Below are 14,083 nucleotides of genomic sequence, written 5' to 3'. Positions count from 1 at the left end.
TCTAGCGAATTTGAGAAGATATGACAGGTTATTTATTTTGAAATTCGTAATCACTTATAGTGTTATTTTTAATGCTTAATTCTCGATCATTGTATTGTGTTGCTCCAAAAACCTAATCACCCACGAAACAAGTAATCTATAAAATAACGTGCTCGGCCGGTGTAGCTGAGGAGATTCTTTGACGATCAAGTCAGTAAATGCTCACAGCTTTAGAAGAATAAAGTATGTTTGCAGAGCTATGAGTATTAGAAAGTAAATCAAAGTGTGCACACCTGATACTGTTAGTAGGTTAAGTTTACATAGGTAAATAGATATTACTTTGGCTTTATGATCGACCTTCGTAAGTGCTTCATGATCGTCAGATCTTGGGCGATCAATGTAACAAAATTGGTTGAGTATTGGATGAATTTGAGATTAATATGACATGCTACCTTTTTTTTTTTGGGGGGGGGGGGGGGGTGAAAATGATCCTCCCTAAGTAGATAAATAAAAATGCATGGATATGTGCAATCTTTACTTTCTCTAACTGTCATTTTCCCACAATGAGCCCCTGCAATTCTTGAAGCCAAACCCTGAACATTTTTAAAGAAAGAAGTAATAAAAGCTTAAATCCTTTTTCACGCATTGTGTTTTAGTGTTTGGCTCCCATATTGGCGCCTTAGGGTAACGTTACCAATTTATTTGGAATTAGACAAGTACCCTAACCATAACATTTGTAAACGACTCAGTTTCATAATTCCTAATAATAATACATAAGATAAAGTAGTAATTAAGCTAGGGAAAACAATAATTAGCCCTAATATAATAATAAAAAAATAATGATTATGAACAACAACAACAAAAACAAAAACGACAATAAAAAATCACCTTATAATGTAATTGGGGACAAGCATACAGAATTGAAGGGAAAAAAAGAAAAGAAAAGAAAAGAAAATAGAGAGATGGGTGGGTGTGCGAACGTAGACAACAAATCAGTAAAGAATGTAATGCCGATCTAGAATTGAAGATGCTTGGGAGTTGGGAGTGAGCCAAGAATGGTAACCCTCATGATGACGATTACACTGAAGCTTGAATTTCGTGTTCCTTAACCCTGTTAGTCTTTTCCCACCTTAACCCATCAATGATGACAAGTTGCAACTCGTCATCATTTTCGATGGTGAGAGTATCCTTGTTTAACCTTGGACAATTGAGCACTTCCACACATTCTATAAGGGGGCAATGCATGAAGTGGTTGCTGCTACACACGTCATGTAGCGCTGCTAGATTCTCCAAATGTAACCACTTCAGTCGTGGGAAGGGTGATATGTTGTTTCCTCCAATACTCCCTACTGACACCTCCCCCACAAGTGGTTCTTCTTCTTCTTCTTCTTCTTCTTCTTCGAGTATTACTTCCATTTCATTGCAATCCGAAACTACGATTCTTACCAAGTTGTTGAACGAGCGTGGCATTTCCTTGCTGAAAATCATCTTCAACTGATGACAGTGTGTTATTTTTATGAACTCCAGTTGACCAAAGCAATTTATTGGTGTGAGAGACAGACTATTACCAATTATCCTTTTCAATTTGGGCAATTCAATTAGGAACAACCCGGTAAAGGAATCTGGGTGGTCATAGGCCTTCGCTTCATCCATCACTTTCTCCAAGTCCATGCAATTCCGTATGTCAACTTCACTCGCATTACATGCGGGCACACATGTCACACCCAAGCAATTACTCATCTCTAAGTACCATAGCTTTTGGGATCCATTGAGAGCCTCTAGAGCGTCTTGCCTTACGCTACAATGTCTCAGAATCAACCGCTTAATCTTGTTGGCCAGAGGTTTGAACCAATCAGAAATGGTTATTTTGTCAAAGGAAATATCAAGGGACGTTAAGTTGGTCAATTGGGACAACTCCGTCACATCAAGAATGGAGTCAGTATCAGAGAACCCACTTCCCTCTTCCTTGTTGTCTTCACCGCTCACCCTCCATTCCATTTCACTTATTTTCAATTCCTCCAATAGGCGCAAATGAGAAATTCCCCCTTCTTCGAAATAAACATTGCTATCTACCACATCCAAGTATCTTAGATTACTCATAGCCACACATTCAGAATTGAGAATCTGCCTATCTAACATTTCACATGCTCCCAAGTCTAAAACTTGGAGTTGTCGTAGCATTCCCAGTGTGGGCAACACCTCCAGTCGTCTACAACCATACAACCTAAGGACTCGGAGACTCACCAAACATGACAAAGAATCTGGGAGAGATTCCAATGATTCTGTCCAGGAAAGATCAAGCACACTAAGATTATTCATATATTTGAAGAAATTTGGAGGAATGACAGTGAGGGTGTCGTTACTTGTCAGCAACAAAGTGGTTAGTTTTGGGCACATCTCTCCCAACTCTGGTAACTTCTCAATTCGGGTATCCACGAGTGAGATCCATGTTGCATCTGACCACTCATGAGCCTGTGGTGCCTCTTTAATTGATGATTCATTTCTGGCCAAGACTTTGATCGGGCTAATACTACCAGAGTATTCAGAAGAATTAATTATCCAAATTCCAAGCTCTCGCAATATATCATGCATCCTCACACTTTCTTCATACCCTCCATCTTCTAACATGCACGCAATTTTCAAGCTTCCAATCAATGCATCACATTTATTTCGAGTAGCTGTCAAGCTTTGTAATTTATCTACCAATCCCTTTTCAATGCAATGATCTAATATATATTTTTTCTCTATGCTATGATCTTCAGGGAAGCAAGCACAGTAAAGAAACAGATCCTTAAGCATATCATTCTCCGATGCATTTTTACCCTCCAATCTATCAAAACTAAACTTTAAAGGAAGAAATACTTCATCTTTCATACCTTGGAGATTGGCAGCTGATAGCTTCATTTCCCTTGCTGCATCCTCCCACTCCCCAACCCCATGTCGATTAGCCATTGCACGTGCGGCAGTGACTATTGCAAGAGGAAGACCCTTGCATCTTTTAACAATTTCTCGACCAAAGCACTCTATTCCATCAACAGCAACATGTTGACCAGCAAATTCAACAAAGAGGTCCCATGATTCATCCTCTGATAGTGGCTGCACCGGTATATTTTTCGTAGCACCCGTGTAAGTGCAGGCATCTTGACTACGGCTGGTGACTAAGATCTTGCTGCCTTTGTTTTGGTTTCGAGGGCGAGGGATTCCAACCTCCCGAATACTGAACTTAGATTCAAGCCACACATCATCCAAGATTAGAAGAAATTTCTTCTTCCTTCCTAGCGCATCGAACAACTTCTCTCTTGCACCGTCCTCATTGTAATCTTTTGCTAGATCTAACCCGAGGCGCTTTCCGATGCTGGTTTGGATAGTTTTCATGTTGGGAGTGGCAGACACTGTGACCATTATGACGGTGTCAAAACAAGGATCGCCTTTGAAGTGATTGTTCACTTGTTTGGCCAGAGTGGTTTTGCCCACTCCTCCCATGCCGCATATTCCGGTGATCGCAATTTCTGGGTCATTTATGCAATCGAGTATCTCCTTCAGCATGATTTGACTCGATGGCTGGTTCTCGATCGTTGCAGACTCGGTCGGCATCTCTTGCACAGCCTTGAGAGATTGCTGTCGCGTGAGAACAATTTGTTCGCCGCCGTGTCTCAGCTGCTTGGCCTTTTCTGTGAGGTCTACGGACCTCTTGCTCAGTTTGTAGCGTGACCAGCAGTTCATGCACCCTCCTCCTCCTCCTCGTGCACCTTCTTCCTCTAGTGACTCCTTTTCAATGTTAACGGCTGCCTCTTCGATTTTGCTTACGGCTTCGAACCAGTTGCTTGCTACGTGAGTCTTCACGCGTCCAGCATTTTCTTCTGCTTTGAGTTTGCTTTGCTCATCTTTCCTTTTTGCCTGGAGACCCTTAATTACGCCTTGCAACTCACTTACGTTGTCTTTGAAGCTTGTCAAGTACTTCAGCCGGCGAACAAAGGGAGCAATCAGATGAGTGTTGATAAGATCCACAACTGGCCCAACAACGATATCCATGACAGAATAGAATTAACGATATAAAATTGTGTGGATAGACAGACAAGTACTTATGAAGATGGGAGAAGTGGAGTCCTCGTCCTCGTCCTCGTCCTCGTCCTCGTAGTCTAGAGATCGATCCAGCTGAGGAAGTAATTAGTTGGAAAACGGAAAAGCCTTGCAAGGGGGGAACGAACAGAACAGAGAAATTAAGAAGCAAAGAAAGACAGGGTGATGAGGAAGGCAAGGCGTAGGGAGGGAGGCTGCTGCTGATGATCGATTTGAAGCCTTCTATCTAACTAAGGCCACTGAAACATGGGGATCGAGATTCTCTTCTTTTGGTGGACGATAGACTCATACACCTGAGTGTTGAGTTGTTGCCATTTCCGATCTCCTTTCTCTTCTAACTCAAATTGGGATTTTCTTTCCTTTTTCGATAAGAACCAACCAGTAGCTAGCGAGGGAGATGAGATGAGATGAGATGAAATGAACCCAGAAAGCTACTTCTCCTTTTTCTTTATCCCCACACATTTCTTGTCGGCTCCAAACAGACAAAATAGCTCCACGTACGTGTCAATCAGCTTTGGTATCCTTACTGTTGGCACTTGGCAGGTCCACTCCCACGGCCACGGAATCTGCTAAAGGAAAAACCTATCTTACCCTTGACCTATGCGTACCGTACCATCATGTAATGTATTCCATTTTCATTTTGTTCCGACAAGTTTTCTTAATGCAATATATTATATATAAGTCCTAAACAGATTAACATCGTTAATTATGGTTAAGTGAATTTAAATTTCAAACTTGAACTGACCAAAATGCTTTTATAGTTATTTAATACAATGTGTCATGATTAAACTGTCTTTTAACTATTCACAATAAGTATTTTTTAAACTCTATATTAATTAATGTTTAATGACCAAAGTACTCCTATTTTTCGGTCTTATTCTCTTTCTAATGCCAGAATTTCTTATCTTCTTTTGAAAAGTGACTTTATACAAAGAGATTCATAATTTAAAGTGAATTTATACAAAACGTACGACGGAATCATTTAAAGTGAAAATTTCAATTTAAAGAAATTCAATTTCACTTTCAAGGCTGGGTTGATGATTTTTAGTTTGAAGAAGATGGTACTCTCTCTTATATTGAGTGGTAGAGATTCGAAGATTAAAATATGTAATGATGAGTTACCTTTCATATTTGTCTGATTATCATCTCATTAGATTTTGTAGAATTAATAAATATCAACAACATAAGAGAAAAATTTGTCGGCCATGCAATCAATTTTGACCCCACCTAGCTTACATTCATTGTTGATTGATGCTTTAAATACTATCCAGTCTGCAATTAGATCCATTTACAATGTTTGTTTGTTTTTTTTTTTTTCTTTGTGGTAAATCGAGATTTAATTAGAAGAAAGGCAAGAAAATGTCACATGTGATTACACACTTCAAAAAGCCAAGGAGCGGAAATAGACCATACAATTCGACTCTGTTTGATTTCAAATCCATTGAAAGAACTCATGGCCATGGGTACAATAACAGATCGTCTGTCATAGAAACTGGGAATATAAGAATACTAACTAATGGTCCGGATGGTTAAAAAAAGAAGAGAAATATTAGAAAATAAGAACTGCGAATAAGGGTATTTTGGTCATTAAGCGTTAAAGGGCATTTTAGTCATATAGTGTATCAAGTAATATAAGGAGTATTTTGATCCTCTAAATTTGAAATTTAAATATGCTTAAGGTGGCTAATGATGTTGGTCGGGATCTATATTGCGTTAAGAGAACCTAATATTAATTTATAGTCCACTAAAAGGACCCCACATGTAAAAATCTCATAAAAATGCCTTTGTACCACGTCAACCTTCGAAACAATCATAGTCCGTTTTGAGTAGTGATTCCACGGTCCAAATCTGTTGTATCGTGAAATCTGGTATATTAATTCTATCACCAAAATAATGAATAAAATCTGATATTTTAATAACCGGTTGATTGCCAGTGTTAAAGAATTTGGATAGAATCAAGAATAACGTGGAATTGTCAATTTTCCCAAAAAAAGGGAAAACTTTTTGGGCTTCATGATTTAAGGTTAAATGTAAGGATTCTTCCAAATTGAATCACACAATCATGATAATTTCCATGTTGAAACTCCATTAAATCCATGTTGGTTCATGTGATATAGATCGAGCAGGTTTGCCCAGAACAAGCATCAATCAACCCTAAACGAATTAGTCTTTTCTTTTGCCTCTATCGACGACGACTTGGAATTTATTCTCATCTTTCCACTTCTTTCCACGTCATCGTCTAGTCATTGTTATTGTCATCATCTTCATCACTGGTGCCATTATTATGATTGCCATTGTCTTTATTATTGGCTTTTTTTTTTTTTGAATAAAATATTTTGATCGTTGTCACCCTTTTTTTTTCTTTTCTTTCGGTTGCTGTTTAAATTTGTTCCCTTCTATGTTGAATCTCCAAGTGGGAATATTGACAACTAAAATTTATGAGATCGCAGTCCTAATATTATTTGTTAAAATTGTTTATTCAAATAAAATTTTTTTTGGCGATTTGCTCATGTTGCCATTATTGTTCCACACTCAACAGCTCAGTAAATTTAGAGAAAATTTCAATCTGTGTCCAATACTTATTCTCTGCTTATTATTACTCTCCTACGTATAAAAGTAGGTCCTCCCTTGTGTATCAATGGTAATATATATATCCTTTTCTCTGAAAATAAGAAAATACAAAGAACATCTTGGAATAGTTGAGATGAAGAACCTAATGTCCTTCACAATAGCCGTTCTAATAAAAAGGAAAACACTAGGAACTAAAACCTTTATACAATCTATCATGTTCATAATTCATATAGAAGAAAACTCCGAAACTTTCATTTTTCTTCAAGTTTAGAGTTTTCTACTTGACACCCTCTTAAGTTTGGCTCAAACTTTTAACTACCTTCTTAAGTGGGAAGTGTTACTTACTACCCTTTTTTCACAACTTGATAAATTATCCGTTATCCTTTGTTAGCCCTCAATCAATTTCCTATTAACTTTAAACCAAAAATGTAAATTTTGCCCTTTTATTATGTAAAATGTTTTTAATGGCTTTATTCTAAAATGACCATTTTATCCTTATTATGTAAAATATCTTGAATGCCCTTGCCCCTTCACTCTCACTCTAACTTCATCTCCGACTTGAGATTAGGATTTGGGGAAGATTAGGGTTGAAAACATTGGCCCACCCTTCCACACTTTGGATTTAACTCTAATTTATTGGTTTTGCTTGGGTGCAGCAGCGGCTGTATCTGCAGCCAACGGCTGGATGGACAACCATACACCCATCCAACATCTGAATCGTTGAATTAAACGGTGAGAGTACAGCTGCCCGCAACCACTGCACTAAAGAAATTAATGGACCACAAAATGACTTTTAAGCCTTTGGCATCAATTCAACGACACAATGATGCCTTTCATGAGTCCAGATATGTATTCTTCATCCAACTTGCTCTTTCTTTTACTCATTTATTCACACTTATAATACGTGAGTGGAAGGACTGACTGGTGAAAAGAATCTCTACATCAAAGTACTTGAATGGAGAATGAAAATCTTGAAGAATAATCAAGTTGAATGTCATTACCAATTACTAACAATTTTGCTTCATTCAATATAAATTTCTCTTTTATAAAAAGGGGAGAATGAAAATCTTGAAGGAATCTTGATTCATGATATCCCTCAACTTTATCCTTATTCACAATCATGATTTGAGAATTGAGGTATTATAATCATATTGCTCGTCACAAAGCAAGATACCAATTGTTCATCTTTATGTCACACAAATTTCACAGCTTATCTCAAGAAAGTGACAACCTACCTAACTTTACCACTAATAATAAACAAAAATTTATCGATAAGAAGATGTGCATGAAGCAATAATTGTTCACAGGGGAGTAAGTTTTGAAGCCACCAAACACTCTAAAATATTATTAATTTCCTAAGTGAAAGTGAAAGATTATTACATATACCACTAAGAAGAGTCCTGACCTCTTCATTAATACGCACTAGTCCATTTTCAGCCATGTATACCTAGTTTGTTGGAACAATTTTATTAAAATATCGTATTGAAATATGCTTGATTAAGGTAGATCCTACTGGCATGAGGAGGGAGTTAACATGCAATTGCCATTGGTGAAGTAGAGATGAATTACAATTTTTTTTTTGTGTAGTTGTATATTTGGAAGATGAACATTAGTAGAAATGCAAAAACAGGAAAGACACTTTAGGAGGGAAAAAACAAAAAAAAAAGGGGAAAAGAAAGACCGGTTAGCAAAGTGCCCCAACGGGGGGTGGCACGGTTCGCGTCCGGTGTCCCCGTAACCAAACAGGCCCTTAGAGATTTTATGGCAATTTAACGAGTCTCGACTCTTGATAGAGGTGCCAAAATACAATTTAGGAAGACATTGACATTGTACCATCTTAGAGTTGTTCGGTTGGGAAGACCAACACTTTTTAGTGAAGAGGTTGTGGGTTCGATTATGTTTGATGGTATATTATTTAATACCCATCTCCAATATATAAAAGTGACATATTCGAAGAAAAAAAAAAAACCGCAATGTAGTTTTCTTTTGTCGTATCAGTATTGTAATGAATTCCACTTTACAAACTAATCATGTCAATTATTTTGGGAAAATTTTAGAAATGCCTCAAGATTATTAAGGAAAAGTATAGACACCCCCACAACTAGTCAAATTAACGACTTTTCTTGTTAGAACACTTAGTTAGTTAGAGAAAATGAATGATATATCCTTAGTTGTATTATTCTATATTTTATGACAAAATGACGAATGAAGAAAGAATAATAGATACAATTTGGTGTTTTGTTTTACCAAGGACGACATTGTAAAATCACAGGAGATTAAAAGTAATTAAGAAATTAAGAAATTATCCAATCATAATTTAATAGAGTTTGCTAAATAGATGCACAGTGCACTATTGTGTAAATTTGAGAGAAATTTTGAAGCGCCATTGCCATTTTCACAAAGTTTTGGCGTGTTTGTACTTTTTATCGATTATTTTGTGATGTCCTTGAATTTATTTTTTAATTAATAAACTGAGGCCAGCAACTCAATGGCGGATCATCTGCTCATGAAGAAATGGACTTTGGAAATAAATATCATTTGGGTTGCTATCAAATCGATCCATCTTGACTGTTGATCGTTTACTGCTTCTTGTTAGGTTTGTGATGTAAATCACTTCATCTTTTTGGGTTCAAATTTAAATTTGGTGGGTCCTAATTAGTGTTAAACATGAATTAAATGTTTGGTATTATTAAGAGGGCCTTGAGAGAGGTAAATAGGGTAAAGAAAAATAAGAGAGCTTCTAGTGAATTCCATGAGGGGTTTTGAGCAAAAATGAGATTGAACTATTAGGGTTTTCTTCTTCTTCTTCTTCTTCTTCTTCTTCATGTGGTTTTGCAAGAAAGATATTTCTTCTCTCTTGTTTTCTTTTCCATTGCAACTCCATTAAAGTTTGAGCTCGGATTGAAGGGTTTTCTTCAAGAACTTGAAGGTGGAAGGGTTTTTTCAAAGAGATTTGAGAGGTAGTGGGACTGGATGAGGTAACATTGTATTATTCTTAAATCTTGTACTATTTTGAAGATTAAAAAAAGAATTCCCTCCCTGTGGATGTGACTAATTTTGAATATTTCGGATTAGTGAACCACATAAAAATTTTGTATGTTGTTTGCATTTCTTTTTTATTTTTGTGGTGGTTTGTTGTTATTTATTTTGTGATTGTCTTCAATTTATTTCTACAAGATCCTTGATTTATTTTGTTAATTTGGGTGATTTGTTCAATTATCTGGATCCTTAGATTGTATCTTGTCTTCTACACTCCTTTTTTAAGCAAGGATTTAGAGATACTAAAGAATTTTTATCATTTTGAGCCAATCATTTCTTTTGGCGGGGGGGGGTCTCGGCGCGGGTAAAAAGAGGGGGAAAAGGGCCCAAAAAAGCGCAGATTTGGAGCAAGTAGCGAGGTCACCACCCGCCGAGGAAAAGGTGAGATGAGATCACCGGAAGAGTCCGGTTGAACCGTCGTCCCGCCTAGGGAAGGGGGGAAATAAAGGCAAAGGACCTTGATGAAATTTGTAGTTTCTAAAGGAAAAAAAATTTGGGTTTCTTTAGTGGGCCATAAATTAATGTTGGGTCCTCTTAATGCAATATGTTACGTGTGAGTCCCAAGTAGATTAACACTATTAGCCGTCATTAAGTATATTTAAATTTTAAATATAAAATGACTAAAATACCCCTTAAGTTATTTATTACATTGTGCTAATATATGGTTTGAAAAAGAAATAATTGGTCATTAAGCATTATATATATATATATATATATATATATATATATATATATATATATATATATATAATAGGCATACATACACAAAAATGAATAGAGCTTTGAACCAGTCCAATATTGTTAGATTAAAATAGAAACAGATCGAGTATGATCAGATCTAGGTACCCTTATTGGATGTACATACCTTCTAAATTGGTGCAGATTCGTTTTAGATTTAGAATTCAGATTTTTTTGCCCAAAAATGAACAGTTATCAATTAGGAATACATGGGCGCTCAAACGCAGTCTGACTTGCCTTGAGCCCAAATAGGACTTGGGCCTAAAGGACCCGGTTGGGGTTGCCAAGTGTAAGCTTGAGATCAGGATTTGGGCTAGGTTACAGTTGTAAACATAGGCCCGGCCCACCCGGACTTTGGATTTAACTCCAAGCTATACCACTTTTATATTTTATTATTTTTTTAAGATAAACAAATTTGACCACTTGGTTTTAAACTAATGAATATATGATAGAATCGTGAAAATAAGAGAGAAGTGCAAAATGAGACAGAGAGAGAAGAAAGAGCGTGAGACTAAGTTTATGTAGTTCGGTTTAATTCAATCTATGTTCACGGGAGAGTTTCAAATATTTTTTACTATATTGAGAGTAGTGTACATGGCTTCCTTATATAGAGATAGAGTCTTTGTTCATCAATGTTCTAAGACTCTTGTATTTGTGATCTTTTAGATTCCCTGAGTTACAATGTTTGGATTTACACGAAAATAGATATTTTAAATTACATAAAATATTAACCAGGATTTTGTAGAAATTGTAATTTGTATCAAACTTTTCTTTAGATTGATGAGAGTCCTTGTGAGTGCCAGTTGTAAAGACCTTCTTGAGTTTAGTGGCTAGCTAGTATTTAATTAACTGGGAACTCTTAGAAGAAGCAACTCTCACTGCATTAGCTTGAGATAGAGTGGCAGCTAGGATTTTGATTGATTTTTCAAAAAATATTCCTAATATTATCATTTAGGCCCTTAAAAGTCATAACAGCTTCTGTTAAAGCTTTTGTTTTCTCATCTACTATTTAATTTTCTCTCCTAATTTCCCTTATTGCTATAGAATAGAATTTAGCTTCTGATCATTGTTTTTAATTTGAATAGAGATTTTTACAATTGCACCAAGGTGGGGCATTTGTCTTTATTTCTTTTAAAAATAATTTTCATTTAAAAAAAAAAAAGAAGAAGCAAAAATGAGGGCAAATCCAACCTCGTACAACCCTATCAGGGCCAAAAAATTGCAAGGGGGGGGGGGGGTGAGGGCCGGACCTCTTTAACCCGTGGTTTTAAGACCGAGAACCTGGGCCTTGATTCGGCGACAATTGTGGACCATTCAATTCGAGCCCGAAGGATTGGAAATTAAACAAATGTTGGTAGATGACCCTTATAATGACTCAAAAACTCTCCTAGAGTTTAAGTGAAGAGAGAAGATTAGTCTCGATAGTGTAAAAAGGGTAATTTTGGAATATCTGTAGATTAGTGATGGAGAATCCGATTGACGTAAATAAGATATCAAATCAAAGATCGTCGAAAGACCTTTCCAACGAGCCAAAGATCATCAAAATCGGAGTCGTTTGGGGTCCAACCATGAGCCGAAGTTTGAGCCGCTTAGGTGAACCAACCCCCATCCCTATTTTCTATTTAGGGGCAAAATTGGAAATTCGGATTTTTAAACCCTATTTATTGTTTTATCTCATCCGTAAACGCATTTTTGGAGGCTAGAAAGAGGCGGAGGCTTTGGAGAAAAGGATAAACGAAATAGAGGAGCGATTTTCAATCTCCGAAGGGATGATCTATCTTTGCAAAATCATTACGAAAGGTTAATTTTCTTTAATGCTTCTCTTACTCCCAATTTTGTGAGTATTTTCTCTCCTTTCCTTTTGAGGAATCTTGAAAGGGAAGGTTGTTAGGTATCTTGGATGCTTTCCTTTATTGTATTAATGTCCCTTCCTAGTTTGTGGGAGTGATATCTTTTCTCTTCTATTGAGGGATCTGTGAAAGGGAATAATGATAAGTACCCTAGATGCTTATATTTTCTTATATTAATGTTTCCCTTGAGTTTGGGAGTATTGGTTTATCTCCTTGCAAAAGATTTTAGAATTTGATTCTCTAGGTCACCCACGGGTGATTTATGAGAGCCAAATTTGGGGCATTTTGATTTTGGTCAAATTTAATAAAATTGAAGGTAACCGTAGGATCCTTTTGTTTCCAATTAGATTTTCCCAAAGTTTTGCTTCATTATAAACTTTGAGTTGGTGGCAAATTAGTGACCATTCACTAGTGAGGTCGAGAACTACCCATTTTTTAACCTAGTTTTCATATTTGGGTTTTCGTGGGAAGATTTTAGGATATCCTTTGAAACCCAAATTGGCTCTAATTTGTGATAATTATTTCTTTTGCATGAATAGGTTAATATATCTTTAATCACTAATTTGTGGGAGTAGATTCTTGGATTTGAAGGAAGAACAAAGTAAAAGGTGAGGAATATACTTAACTTTATATTACATGTGTAATGATGTCAGTTACTTTTCATTATTGATATCTTGTATTGCTTTAGTATTATCTTGTGGTTATTTTATGTCTTTTGTTAAATATGAATTGCTATGATTTATGTTTATTATTACTTATGATGTTGATCCTTGCTTTGAAATCTTTATTGTTGTTATGGAATGGAATGTGATTGTATGAGAGGAGAAATATTATTATTTCTTCTACCTTGTATTTTCTACTAGGGTTGTGGGTTCACTCATTGCCCTAGTGACATTATATGATTGCTTATATTGTGGTTGGGAATGGGGAATGCCCTTTTTTAGTGCCATAGGACACCAGAGGAGGCGGTATGAGACGCATTCCTATGGTGCCCTTGGCTCTTTCCCGATTACTAATTTACATATTTAGGGCATGTCTAGAAGTGTTTGGTTAGGTGACCTCATGAGTACTACTACCCTTTCGGCAGGGGTATTGAAGCCGGTTAACCCGTGATGTTAGTGGTGGGGTCACGCTATGTCAAGCGTGCCCACTATCATCATAGAGAGGTAGGGTTGCATATAATAGATAAGGGCTCATGGACGCTCAAGACCGGTGAAATGACCCGTGAGAGGACATGGAGATCATCCCGTCCATTATATGTGGATGACCACCGGGTTAATGAATGGGGTCCAACAGATGCCTCCATTGAGGATTTCATTCATAGGTGGGAAGGTATTGAACCAACAGAGCACTAGGCGTGAGGGGAAATATCCGGACCATATGTAGTACGAGACCATATGACTTTGCATTGGGCCTAAGATTATCCTTGCACCCCGGATCTTCATACCAATGGTGATGTGAGAGAGTGGTGACCTAATCCCTAACCATGGCTTGACAAGACTTTACACAACAACCGCGGAGAACCCAACGGACGTGCTTGAGTGCCGTGAGGGAAGAGTGATGAGACCGCCCAAAGAAGACTGGTGTATGACTTAATGCGTGTCTACCATAGAGAACTTCATGATAGAGTTAGGAGCATAATCATTCACATATCATATCATTGTCATTAATTACATTATTGATATTCATGTTATATGTGTGGTGTGGAATCTTGAGAATGAATGTGTGATATGATGTTGAGTTGACCTCATGAGTTGAACTCATTCCTTTTATATGTCTTTTTCTATTAGATTATACGATGAGGACTTCTTCCAAATGGAGGAAGG

General features: G+C 36.9%; 1 protein-coding gene across 1 annotated transcript; it reads right to left on the bottom strand.

The window, feature by feature from the left end:
* Positions 1-483: 483 nt before the first annotated feature.
* Positions 484-4,527, bottom strand: LOC149019520 (disease resistance protein RPS2-like). The gene has a single exon (XM_089153517.1). It carries the CDS (start codon positions 4,009-4,011, stop codon positions 1,057-1,059), a length of 2,955 nt encoding a protein of 984 aa, XP_089009643.1. The 5' UTR covers positions 4,012-4,527; the 3' UTR covers positions 484-1,056.
* Between the last annotated feature and the right edge of the window lie 9,556 nt (positions 4,528-14,083).

Source organism: Hakea prostrata, chromosome 4 (genome assembly GCF_041222555.1).
Source record: "Hakea prostrata isolate BN-2017 chromosome 4, UWA_Hpros_2, whole genome shotgun sequence".
In the NCBI taxonomy this organism is placed as follows: domain Eukaryota; kingdom Viridiplantae; phylum Streptophyta; class Magnoliopsida; order Proteales; family Proteaceae; genus Hakea; species Hakea prostrata.
Note: the sequence above shows the minus strand (reverse complement) of the source record. Positions and strands in the feature narration are given on the sequence as shown.

What these genes read in the sequence shown, in the direction of transcription:
- LOC149019520 (XM_089153517.1), bottom strand. Translation starts at nt 4,011, where the DNA reads ATGGATATCGTTGTTGGGCCAGTTGTGGATCTTATCAACACTCATCTG.